Source organism: Ambystoma mexicanum, chromosome 9 (assembly GCF_040938575.1).
Source record: "Ambystoma mexicanum isolate Mex_15411 chromosome 9, UKY_AmexF1_1, whole genome shotgun sequence".
In the NCBI taxonomy this organism is placed as follows: Eukaryota; Metazoa; Chordata; class Amphibia; order Caudata; family Ambystomatidae; genus Ambystoma; species Ambystoma mexicanum.
In genome coordinates this window covers 544,791,918-544,816,984 of record NC_090931.1, presented here as the reverse complement: position 1 = coordinate 544,816,984, position 25,067 = coordinate 544,791,918, and the positions used below count along the sequence as shown (strand labels likewise).

Sequence of the window (25,067 nt, the reverse complement as noted above, 5' to 3'; positions counted from 1 at the left end):
TTGATGACCTCACTATTCAGCATATTGTTCACTGGCTAAGTATGGACAAACCTTAAGGCCGATGTAACACAATGCTTCATTTCGGCAATGCTGGATAAAAGGGGTGCTGAATGCATCCCATGGCTTATCCATCCATGTGAAGTCATACTTGGGAAAAGTTGCTATAGCCTTCTATTCGCACCATAAACTGTGGACCAAATTCTGGCCAACCAAGTTAAGGTTAAGATGTTTGTTTTGATGCATGAGTGGCAGAAAACATAGACTTAATTTCCCCATTCAATAGGTGCCATGCAATTATCACTTCAACTGGCATTCAGAACTATTTATTATTGGCTAACGACCGTCTTGAAAAACATTTACTAGCAAGAGCCACATTGCCTGCTGTGTTTGGGTCCAGAAGAAGTCCTGCGATATTTCATGTTCTTTTGTACAGCATACGGTGACATACGCGCAAAAACCTTGAAGATTCTCCTCAGTGAATTTAGTCACACCCAGTGCTGCCCTGCATTCATTTTCTTGTTGTGGTCAAAGCCGTGAAGGCTGCATGGTATGTGCTGCAATATGTGAGACAGGCACTGAATAGACAAAACGGTCTACTAACAACATAATAACCAAACAATTGTGTCTCTCTTTATTTGTTTTAAGTGATACCCAAGAGTACTATAACATCTGAACAAGGAATATAAGGTCATATGAATCTATCCCCAAAGTGATGAATTAACCTGTTGACTATTTGAGAATCCTTGTTTTAATCCTTGATTAGTTTTAATGCTCTAAATACTTAAGATGTACTCTTTTGTTTTGTGACTGTTTGAATACAATTGGTTGTGATTTATGTTGGGAAAGTGTTGGGAGTCAAATTTGAAAGTCTTTCTGAAGTTCGAATCACATTAGATTTGTTCCATCATGAATCATTATGGAATAGGAGGATTTTAATGGATATTTATTATTATTATGCATGAATTGTGACTAATATAATAATTACCTGTTTTTATAGTCTTTGTTGTTGCTTTTTGGCTGACAGACAAGTACATTTATGGGGAAGAAAAAAAACAAACAAAAAACAAACAAATTAACCAGTTATGATTCCTAAAGCAATCCTAATTCTTCCAACACCAACACCCCAAAACACCATAATGTGACCGTTGTCATGCACTGTTCAAATTGCCACACATGCCATCACGAATCACATGCATGTGCCCATATTTCTTACAAGAAATCCAATGTAAATTTTTGAAAATGTGTCAGTCTATTTGTTTTTTATAGAAATGAAAGGGGAACTATATAGGGAGTTCCAAAGGGGTCTAATAGGGGTAGCTCTTTTACAAGAAATCTAATGGTGTGGTTTAAAGTTGCTAAAGTGATGGCTGTGGTGGATAAAATGAACACAAATGCTTATTTTGCTTAATTTGAAGTTGCTGAGGAGCGCCTCTGGTGGATGAAAATGGAAATGCTTATTTTGCTTAACGAACAACCATAACAAAAGATACACATTTGCTTGGCAAACAACCAGAATAAAAGCTACAAATACGCTAAACACATCAAGGGCTTCAAGCACAAGCAAGCAGACACTCCGCACTGACACAGCAAGACACACTAGAACAGAGACAAGCCAAACAATAGGCTGATGCAGTTGTCTGATGCTCGGTGTAAAGAGACAATTAGGCAGTAGTGGAAAGCCATATGAAAAGTTTGGTTACTTTGGAAAAGTTGTTTGATGCTCGGCATGAAGAGGCAGCCATGGCAGCAGAGACAGTTAAACAACGCCATCAAAGACTTCAAGCACAAGCAAGGAGACCGGCAGCAGTGACACAGCAAGACACACCAGAACAGACAAGCCAGACAGATGCTGATGTAGGCTGATGGAGTCGTCTGATGATTGGCATACAGAGGCAGCCAGGTCACAAGTGGTAAATCATATGAAGTTTGGTTACTTTGTAGCTCGAGCAATGATATATATCTGCTAATAATCAATAAAAGTAGCTAAGAAAAAACAGCAGTGTCCTAGACTTGTTACTGTCTTTTTTTAACATTGGTTTGAAGGCCAACACAAAATGAAGCCCAAAACAACCGTAAGTATTATTTACAAGATTTTCAATGTTAATCATTACTACAAGTGATGTCATGAGCAGTGAAAAGCAATGGCTGATGTCTGGTTTCGTTGAGATTGCGTTGGCCAAGTTGTGGTTGATTTAGGAACTGTAATTTGCTATCATTGAAGGTGTCCTTATTTTGCTCTGCAATCATAATTTCTCTTTATGAACATTTCCATATATGTTACTAAGAAACTGGAGTCAAATGAAAAGGAGAACGTTGAAAAATATTAACACTTTTTACCTTTTCTACATTTATAACATAATAGAACAGGTTGAAAGGATAAACATACCCGTTTGCCCAGTTGTTTCCTGACCCCTGTTTCTGGCAAAATTGTGATCGATGGTCATATTTCCAACGCCCGGATCTGGTGGCCATTGACAATGTTTGGTTGATGACCTTTGGCTCCATATCAACAAGTACAGCCCTTGCAACTGGTACTGGGAGAGGGTGGAAAATACATATTTAAATATATAAATTTATAAGCCATGAAATGCATGTTCAGGTCAAAGCACACTTCTTCAAAGGTCTTAAACACCATAGTGTCATATGATTGCAAGAGCTCACTAAAAATGAGGTCATAAGAACAAAGTCCATCATCCTTCAAGCTCCCTATTGTTTTAAGGTAAGGAATGATCCTAACCAAACTGTTTTGTTTGGATATGGAAATTGCAGCAACATTTTAACCCCTATTAAGTACCATTTCCGTCTGTGATTCCATCAACCTACTTTTGCTGGATCAGTTTGTTATCGAAGACAGCCAGTCCTTTTATCTGTTGGTTTCAATGGGTTTGAAACCTCAGCAAGGAAATGTCAGATTCAAATTGTGCAGTAATCTCTGGCATATGAATCAGTAAAAATTTCAAAGTATGCCAATACTCATAAAGGCTGCCTTTTCTAGATCAAGGTTGTTGCTTATATGCGTTAACAGACAGGCAAAGAGCAGAGTTATTGTGACTGCGCTTCTTGGCAGGATAACAGTGAAAGGAGTGTCACCACAACCAGAGTCCTCCGAACCTCCAAACAGTGCAGTAAAGTTCTGTGCACCAACTGCCCTTCTCCTGCACTTGACTCCACACTCGCATTCCTCGCATCTTGGCAGGATAACAATAAAGTGGTGCCACTATAACCTCAAAAAACTCCAAACACTGCCTGAAGTTGAAAAGCGAAAATCAAAAAGATCTTGAGGACCACCCAATGCCCTGCTACCAAATATATTTCCCTACCAAAGGCTTGGATAATTGTTTTGTAGTCTTGGAGGTGAGGAAGCTACGCTATCTTTATTAGAGAAGTAGTAGCCTGATTCAAACTCCACATTTGTATATAAACAAAAACTAGGATTTCACAGAAAGTGGACAGTTGTGTTGCAATAAGCTTAATGATTCTTCAATGACCTTTTTCACAAATGCATCCAAAATCATGAACTTTGAAGGGGCTTCAGTTAGAGTTTAAAATAAGGGTTAGTAGGTAGCAAGGCATGACAACTGAGGAAATTATCTGAAAACCTGCTGTTGGTCAAACACAGAATAACAGGACCAGTTAGGAACATGCAGATTAAATATTTATTTCTCACACGTGCAACATACTTTAGAATTTAAGACTTTCTGGGATATTATAGTTTCTTACCCCTGGTCATGGTAGCAGTAATGTCACAAGTGGGACAAGGCCAGTCCCATGGCCTTGTTAAAAGGGGGAAGAGCCAGTCCTTGCCCTGAGGGGGGAGGCAAGTGGGGGTAATCCTTTTTCTTTCCCTTTGTACCAGTTTATCTATATATTGGCAGTAGCACTTTGTCTCAAACAACGCTTCAAACATCAACTGCTCATTAGTCTATCTCTCTTTATTTTAGACATACCGGACCTGACTGCAGCCCAGAGAGTCAGAGAACACAGTAGAGCTATCATCCAGTGCCCTGCGTCACCAGTTGGCAGGGTATAGTCAATAGGAGCAATGCTGAGAGCACCCCTACTGGGGAGAAAAGGGTACTCACTATCTCATTACCACCCAGCTGTTAGAGACCACACAGGGATCTGGGGTACCAGTGGCAAGAACCTGCAGGTGGCAATAGAATTCCTAGACCACCAGGAACTAGTTGGCGGCTCAGATCCCCTTTGGGACAATGAACTTACCTTGGGGGAACCCGAACCATGATTGCCAGAATCTGACATGTTATGTTATGCTATGCTATACACATTTATAAAGCACATCATGGCACTACCCAGTAAGTAGAGGACACTAAAACATGTAGGTCTTCAAGGATCTCCTGAAAAGCAAATAATATTCCATTCTCTGTATGGCCAGAGGGAGGGAGTTCCACAAGATAGCCCCTGCCACTGAGAAGGCCCGACCACCGACTCGGGACAACCTAAAGCGGGGACCTCCATCAAGAAGGCTGCAGCAGAGCTGAGAGAATGACTAGATACATAAAACTGGAACTTGGCCTGCAAATAAGCAGCCCCTGCCCTGTGTAAAGCATGAAAAACCAGGCAAAGAAATTTAAATTTCACTCTCTTCACCACTGGTAGCCAGTGGAGGGGACACAGGACTGGAGAAATGTGAGCCCTGCCGGGCGAGGAGGTTTTGAAAAACTTAAAGACAGCAGGTCAGGTAGGCAGCCTGATCCAACAGCAGCACATTACAATAGTCAAGGGATGACAATACTAGAGAAGAGACCACTGAGGCCAGGTAATAAGGGTGCGGACAGAAAGGTTATGACTTTCCACAATGCCTTAAGGTGCCAGTCTAACAAAGCGCTCACCTGAGCGACCATGGAGAGGAAGGAAGTACTTTTCACCCCCCAGATCTTTAATAGTATGCATACGGATATGACAAGAGCCCAGTGAAGGCAGACAAAAAAGAGGGGACCAGAGAGCAGAGGCATACGAAGAACCCATCACCAGTATCTCCGTCTTCTCTCCGTTCAGTTTCAGCCAATTAGATGACATCAACTCGCCCACGGCCCCCAAGCATGCCCTAAGCCCGACAGCTGTCTCAGGAATCCCCAGATCCAGGCGAACCAAGATCTGGGTGTCATCGCATAGTCATAGCAAGTGAAGACTTGCAAGGCGATGAGCCTAGTCACTGGCTGAACATAGATATTAAATCGAACAGAGGAGATGGCAGAGCCCTATGGCACCCCACACAAAAGTGCAGTAGGAGAGGAATGAAAAGGAGGCAAGGACAGTGATTGAAGCTGATCTGAAAGGACTGAGGAAAACCAGGCCAGTACCACTCTGTAGAGCCCAGCACCTGCTGTGACATTGATAATCGCCTTTGTGGGACGCCATGTCAGCCATGCATCAACCTCGCGCTGAGAACATGAGCGAGGCTTAGCCCTTTTTTAAAGACTTCCCTGTGTACATACACCTCTCAGGAGAGGATAGGACAGGATTGGCTAGGGAAAGCTGGCCAATCAGGACAGCGGGAGGGAAACTTAAGGAGAAAACAGGACGTGTAGTTTATCCAGTTAGGACAGAGGAGGAGGAGCAGGCGGCAGACCATGAGACCAGCAGGAGTAAGGAGGAGTGTGGAGACCATTAATTCAGAAGGTGAGGTATTGGTTTAGTGAGTGCAATGGTACTGCAGTTTCAGTCTGCATGTATGGCAACTGAGCAGAGTAGGTTTGTGTAAGGAGTACATTTGACATGTTTGGCACATAGTGAAAGAAGGGTGCATGGGTAGTGGTGGGAGGAGAGTAGTTATGGTAGGAGGAGAGTAGTATTGGTGAGATGAAAGGGTGGAGGTTAACACTAGGAGTGAAACAGCCTCAGGATAGTGGAGTGGGGAGAGGAGTAGAAGGAGGAGTGAGGGCAGAGAGGGAGGGGTGTACAAAAGTGTGAGTGAATTTGTTTGAAGAGAGCCCCTAATGGGAAATCAGCTGTAGGCAGAAACACTACGCGGCATGTAAACACAACCGCGTTGTGTTTCTGCCTGCTGTGGCTTTCACTATGGGTCTCCGGTGCTCCCCTGGGAGCACCGGAGACCCAAAGTGATAGCCACAGCAGGCAGAAACACAACGCGGTTGTGTTGGAAAACGCTGCGGTTTTTCTTTCCAAGTTTCTCAGGCTCTGGTTGTGTTGGAGCCGGAGGAGCCTGAGAAACTTGGAAAGAAAAACCGCAGCGTTTTCCAACACAATAACGTTGTATTTATGTTTGCGGTCGCTTCAAAAGCGACCGCAAACATAAATACAACGTTTTTAAAGCTGCGGTTTTATTTCTAAGTTTTCCGGGCTCCTCCAGCCCGGAAAACTTAGAAAAAAAAACGCAGCTAGTGCTTATTTTTTAAAAAAAAATAAATAGCACTTACCGAGATTCATCTACAGCTTTCCTGCTCTGGTCTCCGATCCCTGTCCTCCGCGTACAGCACTAATGAAGGGAAAGCCACCCAGCGGTAGCTTTTGTTTGCTACAGCTGGCTGGCTTTTCCTTCATTAGTGCCGCAAAAGCAAAAGCCAGCACAGGAGGGCATCCATTTCACAAAATGGATGCGCCCATGTGCTTGCTTTTGCAAATTTTGAGCTTGAATAGCTCAACATTTTACATAGGAAGTTTTAAAAAAGAGAATGCTAGTATTTTTTTTTATGTTGCCTATCTATTTTTTAAATAATTTTTTTTACTAGACCATGCTTTTAAGCCAACGTCTTTCAAGGCAACGGAGGAAACGGTGCAAAGAACAAAGAAGAGGTGAGAGCCGAGGTTGGGAAGGTTTGTGGGTAGGATGGAAAAGAGAAAGGGTAAAGCAGGTCACTGGAGGAAGAGAGAGATGAGGAAATGGAGGAAGACACCTCGTCAGATGTGAGAGCTGAGAAAGAGGAAAGAAGAGGAAGAGCAGAAGTACAGGCGGAAATAAAGAGTGAGGGGTTAAAGTTGCATAGATCACGTTGAGAAAAGGATGATGTGGGAGAAAAAGCAGAAGAACATACTGGGATTTGAGGAGACAGCAATATAGAAAGAAGATAGTGGTAAGAAAGATAGAGTGGTAGAGAAGACACAGGAGAAGCTGAAAAAGAAAAGTTAAAAATCAGATCAAGGCAGGAGCCAGAAATATGGGATGGAGCAGTAGAGAGAGGAAGAAGTAGATGAGAGTCAAGAATCGAGAGAAAAGGGAGAGTGAAGTGTGTTGACAAAAGATGGAGATTGAAGTTCCCCAGCAGTATTACAGGAGTGGATGTAGGAAGAATATGAGAGAGAAGAACAAGTTACTTTCTTACCTGGTAACGTTCTTTCGATGGGATGTTCCTCCGATGTATTCCACATCTATGACCGTAATGACCACAGCTGTGCTGCCTTGGAATTCTTTTCGGCGTAGGCGTCCTGCGTCGATGACGTCGACACGCTGTCCTCGAGGGCCTCCGTCGCCGGATGTTATATATATATATGACGCACAGCGCCCGTAGCCTCAGTTGTAGTTTTTTCCCCAAAACGTGTGACACCAATCTCCTGCCAGTATGACTGCAGAAAGCCTTGCGGAAACGTAAGCTGCAATCGCATAAGAAATTTTGTAGAGGGGCAGGCTGGGAGGGTTTGATGTGGAATACGTCAGAGGAACATCCCATTGAAAGAACGTTGCCAGGTAAGAAAGTAACTTGCTCTTCGAGGGGATTGTGTCCTCCAACGAATTCCACATCTATGACAGACTCCCAAAGCAGTACCAACGTCTGGAGGTGGGAAAAAGAATTTAGAATTTTAGAATGCCCAATCAAATTACTGAATAGAGGACTGCCTTACCAAAGGCCAAATCTTGACCATGGATGGAGTCCAGGGAATAGTGTCTCACAAAAGTATGGACAGAGGCCCTTGTGGCTGCTTCACAAATATTACAAATGGGAACACCCCACTGCAGAGCAGTGGAGGCAGCCACACCACTAGTAGAATGTGAGCCTATAAGCCAACTGGAGGGTCCTTGCCCGCCAAACAGTAACATTCAGAGATCGTCAAAATGATCCACCTGGACAAGGTCTGCTTGGAAACAGCTTGACTTAAACGCCTTCCAGCGTATCCAACAAAGAGCTGATCGTCCACTCTGACCCGGGACATCTGTGAGAGATAGAAACTTAAAGCTCTCCTAGGATCCAACCTATGGAGCCTCTCCTCGTCCTTACCAGGATGCGGAGGAGGATAAAACGCCGGAAGAATTACCTTCTGGCTCAAATGAAATTCCGACACAACCTTCGGAAGAAAAGAAGGATGAACCCTAAGGACAACCCTGTCCTTAAGGAACACCGTGAAAGGTGGCTTGGCAGAAAGTGCCTGCAACTCACTCGTGCTGAAGTAACCGCAACTAAAAATACAGACTTAAAAGCTAACAGTCTCAGCGGGCAAGAATGCAAGGGCTCAGACGGAGCTCCCATTAAGAACTTTAGAACCAAATTCAAATCCCATCCGGCACCTGGAAAGGCGCACTGGAAACACATTAGTTAGCCTTTTAAGAAACTGAGAAATCAAAGGAATCTTAAAATAAGAACACTCCTCAAACGAGCGCTTAAATATTGACAGCGCCACCCTTAATGGTACCCACTTGCAGGCCCTTGTGGGCTAACGAAAGCAAAAAAGACAGAACCAAAGGAATGGAACATTTGAAAAGATCCACCTTCTGTACCCTGCACCACCAGAACTTTCTCCACCGGCAACTGTACAGGGATTTTGTTGCGGGCCTTCTGGCCGAAAGCAACACCTCCATCACGTCCTCGGGGAGGTCCCAATCCTTATACCTCAGCCTTTCAGATACCAAGCATAAGGCTGAGAGACTTGACCTCTGGATGGAGAACTCAACCCCCCCCTCCCGTAAGAGCAGATCATCTCGGTAGGGAAGACGGTGTGGAGGGCAGATGGACATGTCTAGAAGGTCCGAGTACAACACTCTCCTGGCCCATGCCGGAGCAATGAGGATTATCCGGGAACCGAACCTTCGTAACCTTCGCAACATCTGCAAAATGACGGCGACTGGAGGGAACGCATACAGCAGTGGGAAGGACCACTCCACTACGAACGTGTCCCCTAAGGCTCCTCTTGGAGGAAATTCCCGCGAGCAAAATCTTTCGCACTTCCGGTTGACACTGGTGGCGAAGAGATCCACTTGTGGGGTTCCCCAAAGGGCGAAGATCTCCAACAGAACTTCCTGAGCCAGCTCCTACTCGTGAGAGACTGTGCTCTGCCTGCTCAGAGAGTCCGCCGTCGTGTTTTCGTCTCTGTCCAGATGAACTGCTGAGATCAAAATTTCCTGCTGGACGGCCAAGAACCAGAGCTGCATCGCCTCCCTGCACTGTTGGGAGTGACCCTGCCCCCCCTTTTTGTTGAGGTAGTGCATGGCCACTGTATTGTCCGTCATAATCAGGACATTCTTCCCGCGCACAGACGGCAGAAAAGCCTTCAGGGCTAGCCTGACAGCCCGCAGCTCTAACAGATTGATGTGGAGTCTGGACTCCGACGGAGACCAACGACCGCTGGCTGTCAACTCGTTGGCATGAGCTCCCCACCCCATGAGGGATGCGTCCGTCACGATCGTCACCTCTGGCCACAGTTGCCAAAACGGAGCCCCTTTCAACAGATTTCCTTCGACAGCCAACCACAGAAGGCCCTGGGCGACCAAGGGCGGAATCTGAACTGGATCCGACATCCTGCCGGAGAACTGCGACCGCTGCATCTTGAGCGCCCACTGCAGAGATCTCATCCGCAACCTGGTCTCTGGCACCAGTAAAATGCAGGATGCCATGAGGCTAAGCAATCTCAAGAACTCGAATGCCGGGAGACTCTGGGCACATTGAAACTTGTCCACCATCTGCAGAATGTGATGAGCCCTCACCTGGGAGGCGAACACTGCCCCAAGGATGTGTCGAGCACTGCTCCGATGTACTGGAGCCGCTGGGTAGGTGTCATATGAGACTTCTTTAAGTTGAGGGAGAAGCCCAGCTTGAGAAGGGAGTGGCAGGTGACGTACAGATGATCCAGGACTTGCTCGGGAGAGCACGCCCTGATCAACCAATCGTCCAGATAGGGGTAGACGTGAATCCCCCCCTTTCCTGAGATGCGCTGCCACCACCATCAGCTTGGTGAAGACCCTCGGGGCGGAGGTCAAGCCGAACTGAAAATGCGAGTCGCCAACCGCGAACCTCAGGTACTTCCTGTGTTTGGGATGAATTGGCACATGAAAATAAGCATCCTTGAGGTCGAGAGACACCAACCAATCCTGAAGTTGAAGGAACTGGAGGACTTGAGAAAGAGTAACCATCTTGAACTTGTCCTTCCTGAGGAGCATGTTCAAACCATGCAAGTCCATGATGGGTCTCAATCCTCCGTCTTTTTTCGGGATCAAAAAATATGGGGAATACCATCCCTTGTTCCTCTCCGCTACCGGCACCAGTTCTATGGTGCCTTTCTCCAGCAGGGATAGGATTTCCTGCGCAAGGAGCGAATCCGGACGCTTCAAAGAGACCTTCCCCGGTAGATTTTCGTGAGGCCTCTGCCGGAAAGGAAGACAGTAGCCTTGGGCTATGATCTCCAGAACCCACACATCTGAAGTAATGGCATGCCATTCTACAAGATGCTGCGCCAGCCTTCCCCCAACCAGTGAACCATGGGCCATGGCCTCATGACTGAGCGGAAGCGGCTGCGGCAGTGCCTAAGGGCAAGGAGGCAACTGCCAAGCGGCTTTGGCACCTCAAGTACATTGTTTTGCACCTCTGGTAGTCCTACGTTGGCCCCTTGGACTGGCAGCTCCTCTCGATCTACCAAAGGAAGAGTAGTATCGAAAGGAACCTCCCCTCCATTGCTGTCCCCTAGGACAAAAAGTTGGTGGTTGAGGTACAGCAGCGCTCAAGGACTTTGCTGCAGCTTTGGAGGTCTGCAACCTCTCAAGGCTCTCATCAGTCTTGCTGCCAAAAAGATGGACACCATCAAAGGGCATTTTGAGAAGCCGGGACTGTACATCAGGAGAAAACCCCGACTTCCGCAACCACGCAAACCTGCGCATCACGGTGCTCGCCGTCATGGACCGGCTGACACAGTCTGCCATGTCCAGACCCGACTGAACGGATTCACACATGGCATCCTTGCCATCTTGAATGAGGGCTAGAAAACCATCCCGTTCCTCCCCTTCGGGAATATGTTCAGCCGCCAAAGATGCACAATTCCACAGAGTGTGAGTGAATCTTGCCAATGCACAAACTGAGTTGGCTGCCTTTAAAGCCATACCCCCAGAGGAAAATACTTCCTTCGTCCAACCATCAAAGCGCTTGTCGTCCCTATCAGGAGGGATGGTAGGGTACGCAGCCTTCTTCGCTGGGGCCATAGCTACCTGCACCACCAAACTCTCCGGAGTGGGGTGTGTAGACAAGTAGCAGGGGTCACCACTGGCTGGACGTTTTTTTTTTTTGGAAGCGACTTATTCACTGACGGGTGACTCTCCGGAACAGTCCAAGCCGCCGCCACCCTTCTTTGTAAGGCCATATGAAATGGCAACACTGGGTCAGTGGGTGGACCTTGGTCCAATATATCTGTCAGGTCATCCTGCAGAAAATCCGCAGGTGGAGCAGACCACCCCAAGTATTCAGTCCCCCTTGACATGATACGCCTGTACGAGGACTCGGCATGTGTACCAGGCTCAGGCCTGCCAAACTCAACCTCCGGAGAGGTGTCCAGACCACCGGCGTCATGTAAGGACTGATGTAGGTCTTCAATTTGGCTGTGACCAGACAACAGGTCATCAGGAACCTCAGGAGGCACAACCCCCTCCTCATCCGACCCTTCTTCCACCTCTGAAATGTAGTCCAAAGGCTGGAATAAATCAAGCCTGGGGGGTGACCAGAGAAGGGCTCAAAGACAGGCCTCACTGACTTACTGTGGGCCTTCCTCATAGTTTCCGCAGCCCTCCGGGGCACCTCCGGTAAATCCTCCTCCAAAGGCGTTGAGGGCGCTGATGGAATTGGCGTCAACGTCGAACCAGGCACTGACCACTTCGACACCGGCTTTGAGGCTGGAGCCTGTCCTCCGATGGCCTAGGCGCCGATGGCGTCGACGACTTCCTCGGAGCCGGAGCCTCGAGAGAGTCCCTCGACAGACATGGCGCCGACTGTGGCGATGCCTTCTTAGAACGCCTCACAGGCTCAGACGGTCTCGACTGCGTCGAGGACCGGGACCTGGCATGGCTATGGCGATCAACCTTGTCCGATCGGGACCTCGACGGCTCACGATGATCACGCCGACCGCCCGAGCCCGAAGGCAAGTGAGCGGTGACTCTAGCTCGTTCCTTGCCGGCTTCTCTCGAAGGCACGGACAGAACGGTGCCCTGCAATTCGAAAATTGCCATCATCTCCTGGCGGAATGCGTCCCATTCCGCCGGCGAGGAATGCTTGGTGGCACAAGCTACCCGCCGTCTGGCGGAGTCCTCCGACGAGGAGGTGGAAGATGACTGGTGACGGCGCTGCCGAGAATGCCTAGAAGAGGCAGAGGAATGGCGGGAACCACTGCGAGATCGAGACCCCCTGGACTTACGCCGACGCGCAGTCTCGCCCCTCGAGTCGTCGGTCGAAATCCCAGCAGATTTCAATTTATGGGGTTCAGAAACCCTTCCTACCGATAATTTCTTCTTCCATTCCTGCAAGGCCTTCAACGTCAGGGGCTGGCAGTCATTGCAATCGCCGGTGGCGTGGCTTTCGCCCAGGCACCAGAGACAGACATTGTGCGGGTCGTTATTGGACAATTTGGAACTGCAGTCCTGACACTTTTTGAAGCCCGACTTCGGGGTAGAAGAAGAGGAAGACATTTTCACGAATCGAAGTAGAAGAACCGAGCGCGCTGAGATTCTGAAGCGAACACATTCACGGAAAAAACAGAACTGAGGCTACGGGTGCCGTGCGTCCTATATATAACATCCAGTGAAGTCGACCCTCGACAGAGGCCCTCGAGGACAGCATGTCGACGTCTACGGCGAAAACATTTCTGAGGCAGCACAGCTGTGGTCATTACTGTCATAGATGTGGAATACATCGGAGGACACAATCCACCTCGAAGATGATCAATATCATCACAAAAAGAACCGATAGGGCCAGGGGGTCAGTAAACAAGAACAAAAGAAATGGGATGGGGTTTTGAAAAGATCTTATATGTAAATTCTAATTGGGAATAAGTAGGAAGGACTTTTCAGGGAGACATAAAAGTTCTCTTACAGAACCATGTTGAAACGTCCAGGGGATAACATTGCACAGGAAATCTTGAGAAAGCTCTATTTCCCCGTTTTGAGGAAGAAATTGAACCAGAGGAAATAGAGAGGTAACTTGGGCTTTGGAGAGGCAGATGAGATGCATACCACTGAAGCAAAAAGGGAAGAGGAACCTACCATCCTTCCCGACCTTGCCTTCGCCCTTCAAAATGATCCAGTACTTGCAGAAGCTTTCTTATAAGTGATTCCTGAGGGACAAGGACAAGAAAAGGGAAGCCCCTTTTTCTTCCTGAAAAAGGGATTACTATATAGAAGTGAAACCTCCAGGGAAGGCCTAAGTAAGACTCAATTAGTAATTCCAAAACCCATTGCAAGATCGTGCTAGAGATTGCACACTCTCATTTGACAGCGGGACACTTGGGACAATCTAAAACCCAAGCTCACATCAGTAGGGAATTCTATTGGCCGGGTATCCATGCTGAGATAAAGAACTTCATTCAGACATGCAAGATATGCCAGAAAACCAGCACACATATTCCCCTAACTGTCCCTCTAAATCCATTACTGTTAATAGAAGTCGCTTTCTCTAGAATCGGGATGGATATCATTGGACCATTGGAAACTTCTAAACTGGGCAATAAATACGTTCTCTTAATTGTTGATTATGCTACCCAGTACCCAGAAGCCTTCCCCAGGCGGAACAACACAACCCAGCAAATTTTAAAACATCTGTTGCCATTCTTTTTTAGGGTTGGTTTACCCAAAGAAATTCTAACGGATTAGGGATCCACCCTGTTCCAACTTCTATACCTGATGTTCGTTCAGCATTGATAACCTGATGTTGTATTAACTCGCTTCCACCTCAGCCTCGTCCCTCGCAGGAAAAGCAAATGAGGATACCCTTAAAGAACAAGCAAATCTTACCTTTACGGACACAGTTAAAGAAAGGCCCTTTGTCATCAGACACCTTTGAGATCCATAATCCCATAAAGGACATGCAAAACTACCAGCCCCACAATCCTCTATTCCCCTTTTATGGTCATATTGCAAAGGATGGAAAAGACCACCTCTGCTCTAAACCTTTAAGAAAAAGACCTCCTTTTCTTGACACATCCCAAAACTCTATACCCGCCAAATTGATAAGACACTACAACTCCCATAATGTTCACCCTTCTCACTCTACTAAGCTGAGGAAGATCTCCCATAGAAATAACAGGGCCAGGACTTCCTATGGGATTCCTCCATATTGTCCCACTAATGAGGCCCTCGACTAGATCTTCTCCCTAGCCACTTTCTTCACCATCCTGCTCATCCAACTGGTGGTACTCCTCACAGCGGTCTACCCTCTACAACCTCTGTGCTCGTGCTCTTTCTCTGTCTGCTCTCTAACACCATACCCTAAATGCACTCCTGCTCCAAACAACTACACCCTCCTTTTCAAACTTCCAATTAAAGGGAACCTATCCTAGTGTCCCCAGACTGCCCCAACAGAACAAAGTTCATAAGCGTACTATTATCTGTTCTCCAATAGGACTGATTGACCTTATTCGCACTGTGGCTTTCCGGCCATGTATTCAGTCCTGCCCCAGCTCTGGGTGGCTCTGCAGTACGAGCCGATAAAAGAACTTGGCACCATCTTGGATTGGATTCTTGCACTTACATGAGGCGAGCCAAGCATGATGGAACTGCTGTTGTGCAGAAATGCTCTTGCTCCTTTAAGCATGCCCACGAGCCTGCAACTAATGTATTTCTTGTGCGCAAGCTAGAGTATTTGCACATGAAACTTCTATTTGGTTTGTAAACACAGTCCTATCTTGCTTGTAACTTCCCACTGACATGGAGAACAGGGTTTTACACTTAGCAAATAGAGCAAAGCAATGATTCTAATACGTTGTGTTGGGGAGTATGAGAATATGGGGGATTACAACAGCATTGGAAAGTACATCCAGCACCTTAAACGTGCACGAAAGTACAAGCTGCGAAAGTCCTTGTAAAATGAGCACACAGCATGGAAGCCAGAAGCCACACACACACCCAAGAGAGAAACTTGTGCAAACCCAACAAAGCATGAGCAGCCACGGTTAACAGGCTACTTCCTTCTCCTACCACACCCTCTATGACAACTGCATTAAATATGCCAAACAAACATACTTTTCAGACCTTCTCCACAATCAATCGACTTACCCTCATTGTAGCTTTCAAACCCCGACTTGCCTTCTCTCTCCTCCTACTCCAGGCCCTTCTATTGCTTCACCTCTATCAGCCACTGATCTTGCTAACTTCTACTCTAATGTACAAACTCGACGTCAAGATATTCTACAATCCCCCTCATATAGTCCCCACTCTCCATCTTCCCCAACCCCATCCACCACCGTTTCTAACCTCACTCCTGTCTCAGACTCTGAAGTCTCCCTTCTCCTGTCCAAAACCCATCCTACCGCTGCCTCTGGCGATCCTCTTCCCACCTCTCTCATTCCTAAAGTCTACCCGCTCCTGGTACCTTTGCTTACCTCCTTTTTCAACACCTGTCTTGCTACCTCTACCTTGCTATTTGCCTTCAAGCACGAAATCATCATTCCTATCCTGAAAAAACCCACAGCAAACCCCCTCCTGGTATCAAACTTCCGCCCCATTTCCCTCTTACCCTTTCTATCCAAGCTCCTTGACCGTCTTGTTTACTCCCAACTCTCAGCTCATGTCTCTAATCTAGCTCTGCTCCCTTCTACTCAATCAGGGTTCTGCCCCCACCACTCCACTGAAACTGCTCTTACCTCCGTCCTTAACTCCCCCCTCACAGCCCGCTACTCCAAACACTCTTCTGTCCTTATTCTTCTAGACCTATCTGCCGCCTTTGACACAGAAGGTCAATCTTTACTTCTTGACTCTCTCTCCTCCTTTGGCTTCAGTGGTTCCGTCCTTGCCTGGATCACTTCCTATCTATCTAACCGCACCTTTGCCGTTTCTTGGGGCGGCTGCACCTCCCCTTCCTTCCCTCTCGCCCACGGCGTCCCCCAAGGCTCTGTACTCAGCCTTTTTCTCTTCTCCTTGTACACCTCCCTTCTGGAGTATCTCACCACTTCTATGCTGACGACACTCAGCTGTTTCTCTCTTTCACATCCTTCACCCCGACATTCATCACAAACTCTCATCCTGCCTCACTACCATCAAATCCTGGATGACCTCTCACTTTATAACCCTGAATGCCAGTGTGACAACCTGACTGATAGTCCGGGCACGGAATACCCGAAGGCGGGTTGGTGGGGCCAGGAGGCCGACATTGCAACACTGGAAGCCGACAATGCAACACTGGAAACCGAAACAGAAACGCATACATGCCATGAAACTCACGGCTGCGGGAGTACAGACATCACAGAAGCACGGGCTCAGGCAGCGGCGGGATGGGAAATGACTCCTGTAAACATTTTTCACATCAAAGGCAGCAGATTACTTCCACGGTCAAGCCGCTGTTATAATGCCAATAACAGAACACCTTACGAGCGAGTTAGCACGCAAAGTAAAACACCCCAGAACAAAATGGAATGCCACACGGATGCAATGCTTAGCTTACCGTGGCCTTTAAAAATGGAAAGAATGAAAACCAGCATTGTCCACGAGGCACGAGTGCGGGCTCCATTATGGCGACCAGGATCCTCCGAGGAAAGGGGTGGGTCTTGGAGGGGATTTTCAAGCTTTTGGCCGGGGAAGCCTCCTGATTGGGTAGAGAGGTTCAAGCCCCTATTTAAGGAAGGAAATGAGGAAGAACTGAGAGATTTGTTTCCTTTCTGTTTCAGAGATCAGCAGCTCGCGAGGAAGAAGCAGATATGTTCCGTTGGGCGTACGAAGACTAACCTAGGCTTTTTGCCATATCCTCTAAGCAAGCCTCTTATAATGAATTTTGGACCCAAAAAGGGGTATTACACCCACCTTAACCTTTCTTTTTGCATTTTCAGAAAGTCAATAAAGACTAATTTTTGTTAACCTAACACCGGCTCATAGTGATCCCTTACAGCCGGGAAAACTGAAGTTCTATTTTTTCCGCTAATGTCCTCCCCCTCCTTCCATTCTCTTTCCTCCCTCCCATCTTCCCATCTCCCCCTCTGCCCGCAATCTTGGTCTCCACTTTGACACTAATCTCTCCTTCGCTCACCACAGCTCTCTTGCTTCCCGGGCCTGTCGCTTCCAGCTATACAACATACGCAAAATTTGTCCCTTCCTTACTTCCACGCCACTGAACTTCTAATATCTTCCTTAATCTTCTCTCGACTTTTCTATTGCTCCATTCTCTTCTTTGGCCTTCCTTCCTCATGTCTAGCCCCTCTTAAATCAATCTACCATTCTGCCATCCATTCTCTCTGTCTTCTTTCCCATCAGGACTCTATCTCTTCATTCCTTATCTCACTGGGATGACTCTCCTTTCACTCTCAACTCAAGTACAACTTCCTCTGTCTTGTCTTCAGATCTCTCTATGGACTTGCCCCCTCTTATCTCGCATCCCTCCTCACCTTCTGTTCTCCCTCTCGTTCTCTCCGCTCTGCTGATCACTTCCTACTTACTGTACTGAGCGCCCCTTGTGCACAATCCCGTTTCCGATCCTTCCAACATCTTGCTCCTCTTCACTGGAACCTTCTCCCTCTCTCTCTCTCTATGCTCCATTATATCCTACTCCTCCTGCTGCTCTTATTCAAAAATACACCTACTTCAGTCACCTACCTGACAGTTAACGGCTGATTCTGAACACTGTCCCACACTGCACAAGTTTGTATTACGTTTTCTTTGTAAATTGTTCTGCAAATTGTTCTTTGCTACATGATTCTAAAATGGTCTCACATTGCTTATGTTATGTAATTCATATTGTTCTCTGTAAAGCGCTTTGGTTAAAAGTGCTATATAAAATTCAATAAATACAAATACAAATAGCTGAACCCCTGTGCTATAGTGAAAACAGCTGCATTTGTCATTAGTTAGGGAAATATAAAACGTATTAACAATAATAGTGAACAGCAGTAACCCTTTACACTGAACTGAGCACACAGTAAATGTAGGCCTTGAAAACTAGTTGGCCATCTCACAAGGAGGAAAATCCTCACCCGACAGCAGAAAATGTCAATCAAACCTTTGCAAGGAAGCATACACACATCTCAAGTGTAACTTTCCAGAGCACAAAGTTACATGTCGCACTATGATTGGCCAAGACAAGGGGGGCAAACCAGTTCCCAGGCTTCAGATGTGGTAGTGAGGTCATGAGAGAGCAACAAAGGAATATGTTAGACACCAGAGCTAAAGGACAAGCAACTGCACACTGGTTGATCCAAACGCATCAGCCTAGCTAAATTCCCAAGCCTATGCTTAAAAGAGATATAACAATTTGTGTTCCTGAGCAGTATGTTGAAATGTAATACAATGAAGGTCATAGACCTGTGAGAACAGAGCAAGAACTTGAGGAAAATATGTCTGTTACGACAGAATGAATATAGGCACAACACTGCCCTCTGCAGGATAAATCTGACCAAAGGCTCCATTTATTAGGGAAGGAGTCATGCAGAGTGCTACATTAAGTAGGATTAAATAGTAATAATTGATTTGTTTTCCAAAGTTCATACATACCCTCACCATGTGTACATAATAGAAATAAAGGCAACTTCTTGCAGTTACAAATTATATATGTATATGGACACATAAGCATGTAAACATATACACATATCCTTGTAAGGGAATTAAGTTTACAAAATAGCTAAGTCCCAGCATGAAAGGTCAAATGCAGGATAAATGATAAATGAAATCATGAGAAAAGGAATCCAGGCAAGTAATGTTTCCAACGACGAGTTGCAAAGTGTACCAGAGATAAATGGTTCACAATGATGAGAATGGTAAGATGGTGCCAAACCGCTTGGGTGAACGAGAGAGGATGTCAGGTTACAATCTCAATGCCACACTTTCACACCTCACATAGGGATTGGTTGAAATGTATGTAATCATTCACTCCACTCATACTTTTTGTGAAGCAACCAATGGTCAAATTGTACAGTTTCATCAAGAGTAGATTATGTATTTGTAAGTGAAGGCGTGGGTAATATTGTAAAAGGCATGGATCATGTACCCACCAGTTTAAGTGAGCATGTTATCTTGAAACTTATTTTCAGTTGCAAAATGAGATTGCCCCAAAGACACAAGAATATGTGTCTACAAGGAAAAATAGGTGGCAATCGGATAGTTTGGATGGATCAGAATATTAATAGCTTTGAGAGACAATTTTGGTACTTGAAACTGGAATGCCATGACCTTGCCCCATGACAATTACTGACATTAGTAAGCTGCTGGAGACCATTGTTATGACGCTACCTAAATGCCAGATTAACCTAAAATCGGGTAGAAAGCTTAATAATAACTATGATGGCACCATCCATGCAAGGAAAAAACTGTTCAGGAGAAAAATCTGTATGACTAAACATAGTGATTCATTGAGTGATTTAAGAGAAGAATAGTGTGGTGACTAATCCCTGTACGCAATATAAGAACTGGCTGTGCCACTATAAATGTGATGCCAGAAATGGTCATTGGAAAATGATCTTTAAGATTCTGAGAACTAATGGCTCCAAACAGTTCTGGTATCTCTATAGACAATATCTAGCCGAAGCCAATCTTAATGAAGTCAATCAGATCAGTGTAGAAGAATGGGTTAGATATGTTCATGGTTATATTTTGATGAAAAACTTGAACTTCGTCCCATAACCGTTACTAGATGGGAATGTTTGAGACCCTTTCTTTTTGATACTGATGACATTCTTAGGGTCATCATGAGGCTTAAGGTATCCATAGCTCCAGGCCCCGACGGGCTAGCCAATGTGATCAAACGGAATCACACAAAGTGGGCTACTTTACTATTTAAACTATTTATGTTAATATGGGAAAGTGACGATATCCCAGAAGGTTGGGGGAAGTCCATCTTAGTTCCAATCCTTAAAAAGGATCTAGATCCACGTCTTCCAACTATAGACTATTGGCTATGTCAGATACATGTTGTAACATTTTGAGCACACGTTTACTGAAGATTATTAATACATGGATAGAGGAGCAAAATAGAATTCCTTATCGGCAATCTGGTTTTAGATCTAGACAAAGTACACTAAACAATATGTTTACACTTAATTATCCTATACCTGACACTCTAAGCGGCTTAGAAAATAATGTATACCTATGCTTCATAGATTATAATAGAGCATTTGATTGTGTGAATCGGGGACAACTTTGGCTGAAGCTGCAGAAATGGGGCATTTTTCCGGTGGTGCTACATTTCATTAGAACAATGTATTCTGCAACCTCTGTCTCAATTTGTGTTGACAGAAGTGGATCTCTTCCTATTCTTGTCCATACAAACAGAGGCCTAAAACAGGATTGTGTTATCGCCACTGTATTATATCATTTGTATGTAGCAGATATGAATTCCAGTCTTTCAGTTACCAACTGCTTTCCCCCCAAAATAGGTGAAGTGGGAGTAAGGTGGTTATCCTATGCGGATGATACCAGTATTATGGATAAGACCCCTATTGGCTTACAAAGATTGGTAGATGGCTTATATGTATATGCCTCTAATAATGATCTCGTTATTAACATTAAAAACACTGAAGTTATGATGGCAGGTGCACAATCTAAGAATAAAATAAAAGAAAACCATATTCAGTTGCTCCATTGATTGACGAATGGTTTGATGAAATGAACAAGCTTGCTGATATGGAAAAGATGATTTACAGAAGGAGTAAGAGAACGACTGCGTATGATAAAATCTGGGGTAAATTCTTAGATTTGTACTGGTCTCATGTTGAGTTTTCATCCATTTTTGTAGATGGGGAGGTAGAGGTTTTCTGAAATTGTATGTATATACCTGTATATAGTTCTGTGTTGAAATTTTGAATGTTAATTTGCTATATTGTTGTAGTTATTTTATTTGTAATCTTCATTTTATTCACATAATTTTGAAATGAAGTCTAAAAAAAGAAAACCATATTGACGGACCAATAATGAATACCTGGAGGTTGTGGATATTTCCCCTTATCTGGGCATGCCTGTTGTCAGTCATCTGACTGTCTCAACGTATGACAACATAAGTTGTAGGATGATTAATCGTTGGAATGTTATCAGACGTTATCTTGCAGTAAGGAGTGCCCATTTTATTGAGGGCTTCATTGAAATATACAAACATAGCATTATTCCTGAAGCATTGTATGCATTGGAGGCTTTAAATGAGAACTATGTTCAATGGCTCAATAAACTTGAAAGGAGGTTTTGGAAACCAGTTCTTAAACTCCCTGGAGCAATCCTGATAGAAGCGATCAGATGTGAGTTAGGAATCGTTTTGCTGCCTACTCTGAGGAAAATGCGTTGTGTTAAACTTTATAATAGTGTTATGCGGTCATCTCAATCCATGAGGCTCAGTGGCATTATAGCTAATGCTATTTGCGCTGGCCACATGAACACCTTTGTGAGTAATCCGCAGCAGACTGTGAACTCTTTTCATTTTAACATCAATCTAATTAACACAGACTCTAATGATGGGGATTCTTGTTTTAACATGCTAATGAAAATGAAAGCTATTGAATGGGACATGATCAACTCCTTGGACTATCTGAGCACTAAGAAAAGATGTGCTTCCTACATAACAAAGGGTTTTAAGCTTGGTAAGCCATGTGATTATTTGTTAAGATACTGAAAAAGCTGATTTTAAAAGATTCATGATGTTTTTATGATTTAACATTCTTCCATGTAAAGAGTATACTGAGGGATGGAGATCGGTCCTGTGTGAGTCTAGGAAATGCTGATATTGAGGTAGAAAGGCTGAGACATTTACTTACCGAGTGTCTTAAACTTGGTGGGCTATATTTTAACAGCTACTCCCACCTGGTATGTAATTTGGATATGATAACCTCGGAACAATTCTGGGCTGCTATTTACGTTGCACAATCTCAGTTATATATTGGTGCAGCATATCACATATGGAAGAAGATGTTATGCAATGTTGTACATGATTGATATGGCTATAATGATCGTATTATGTATGGTGTATTGTGTGCTATTATTTTCTTTTAGGATTGTGATTTTTTACTGTGATACTGTTTTATGAAATTCATATTTCTATTTTTAATATGTTTGTGTATAAGGTTTTAAATACCAATTTGCACAATAAAGATTTTTTTTTAAAAGAAGCAGCCAATTGCAAATTGTGTTCAGCTGCTAAACGTTTAAAAGAGAGCCATCCAATTAGAAAGCGTGTGAAAGGAGATGAGGTCAATGCAAATTAGTTAAACTTTTTAACAATCTAACTTAGTCACGAGGTAAGGGTAAACCAATAGAGTTAGTAAATTTATGGAACCTATAGTGCAAATGAGGTAGGCGCATCAGAAGCCTGGAAAATGTACTTGATTTGTAACATTTGTTGTCTTTTCCTTTCAGTAATAAACTATAAAACCGGCAATTTTTCAGAATACGAATGAATGCCTTTTGTAGATGTTTCCCTGCCTAGGCAGTTATAATAAGTGTGTGTTCTTTTCATATCTCGTGCATTTGTTTTTTTGTGGCTGTTTTGGATTGATTTTTGATGCTTTGATCGGGACTTGCCTTACAGTCGGGATTCCCTAAAGAGATAGCACCTTATTGTATCAATCCCTAGCCTCTTGACCGAGGCATGATGGGGTTGGCCAGGGGATCCTTTCTACTCCTCTATCGGACCCAGCATCAAGACATGGTTGTGCCCGAATCCCTTGGCCACCTCAATCATCATCCCAAAGGGATAGACAAGGGACTTCTGCAGAGAGTTTACTGATAATCTCAAAATGGGTGCCTACTGCAAATGGCATGCTTACTAGAAATGTCAAACTCAGAGCTTACTTGCAATGTCACACTTACTGGGAATGGCAAACTGGAAGTTGTGATAAAGCAATCACAAGAAACGTTAAAGCCTGATTGAGATGGCAGCATTTCTTCTCTTTCCTTTGACAGGCGACATAGGCAAGGGCACTGCATCCATAAAAAAACTAAATCAGAACAACAAGAAGGGAAAGTCTCAGGGCTTTGAAAGGGCTAATCATTCATAGAAGTATCTTTCCTTGACATGGAGCCTTTGGCAATGTAAATGTGTTGGGAAGAGGTGGGGTCGGCGCTGCACTTGGTGGAAACATGAAGAATCCAAGAGTGGAGGCAAAGGAGATGAGAGCAGGTTATGATCGAGATGGTTCAAGAGGGGAAGCCCACAGCGGCTGTATGGAACAAAGCCACTTTATGCTAGGACCTACAGTGCGAGTGCCTGAAGCGCAATGAGCCAACAAAATATAATGTTGAAGTGACCAGGAGTTAAAGTTATTAGAGCACTGCAAAGACTTTAAGAAAGCCACACTAAAAGACCCCACTGCATGCCGGGTATGTCAGAACTCCTCAAGCATACAGGAAATAGGTGTTAAGGGATAACAATGCGAACCAGATAGAGAATTCCAAACTTTTCATGCATTGAAAGACTGCATGGCATGCTGGGTGCATGAATCAGAACTACTAATGGATCTGAACAAAAGAGACACTGGAGAAGTACAATACATACTGGGACTTCGAGTTAGCACTCCCAAAGACAAACAAAATTGAGGATGAGCGACTATTAGACCCCGATGATACAAGGGCCAACCCTGATAAACTAGAAAAATTTAAAGTGTGGTTTATCTTTTTATTTCGCTGGTCATGTTTATAACGTTGAGTCTGTTACAGAGATAACTGGTAACTCGCTGCAATATCAAACTTTCAGCTCACTGGAAATGTCAAATTGGGATCTTAATGTGACCTTACAGGGATTGTCAAACTGTAATCTTAATGTGAACTGTTGAACTTTAGCCTTCCCTGGACCCTGCTTTGTATGCATGGAATGTTGTGAGTGACTTGCGTGGAATGCTGAATGAGAGAATGTTATGTTCTGGGTGGCTCTGTGAATGTCAGTTGAGAGGATGGGTGACAGAGAGGATGCCGGTGGATGTTCTGTCCCTATGTATTTACCTGATGTACCTCGTACCCTGTACCTGGAGCCAGAATATAGTAAAGATGTTACTTGCTCCTATAACGAGTTCAGTGTCATACTTGGCGAGGAACACATTACAACATTGGTGATGAGGATGCTAGCAGTGCTGGGGGCACAGCACCATGAAAGGGACATCCACCGCCCCCAAACAAGCAAAAGATCCTCTCTCAGGCAGGAGCGCAGCGAGCTGCAGTGGGGACCAGTAAGGCCGAGCCATGATGTAATGAGGCAGCGTCTGGGCCAAGGACCTACCGGTCTCTGAGAGACAGAGCAGTACAGCGTATTGGAACGGCCAGGGGCCCATTGACTTTGCAAAGGGGAGATAAAGGAATAGTGCCTGCTGCGCCAAGGCTGTGTGTCAAATAGGCCTCCAGAGGCTAGGAGAGGAGAGAGCTAGAGAACAAGACCGGCGGACTGACAGAGTAGAGAGAGAGAGAGGTGAGATCAGGAAGCGGAGCACAGTTGGAGTGCAGTGAGGAATCAGGAGAGAACAGTACGGCCAGTGGACAAAGTGTGGAGAGAGAGAGACAAGGAGGGGGTGTGAGAGAAGACAGGAGAGTGAGGAGAAGCTGAGGAGGTGGCCAACAGAAGGGGAGTGACAGAGTAACCATGCTATTCGGGTAGATCCTGAGCAAGTCCCTGAGGAAGTGAGTTAGAGAAAACTATGAGTGTCAGCTCTGCCAATTCTGAGGTATAGAGCCAGACAGTTAGCCAACTCATATTCCAGAATTGTTCTTTTGGAATAGGCAAGCCTAGACTGGGAAACCCAATTGC

General features: G+C 45.0%; 1 protein-coding gene across 11 annotated transcripts in view; it reads right to left on the bottom strand.

Annotated features, from left to right (window-relative positions):
* The window catches only part of TUBD1 (tubulin delta 1), a 900,711-nt gene that overhangs the window by 655,100 nt on the left and 220,544 nt on the right, over positions 1–25,067 (bottom strand). For 10 of the 11 annotated variants that reach the window (XM_069615102.1, XM_069615104.1, XM_069615098.1 and 7 more), the window contains one exon: positions 2,387–2,534. In XM_069615102.1, the coding sequence (XP_069471203.1) occupies positions 2,387–2,534 (148 nt within the window). Of the gene's footprint in view, positions 1–2,386; positions 2,535–16,814; positions 16,963–25,067 lie in introns of those variants that run through there. The other variant, XM_069615107.1, reaches the window with a different exon arrangement.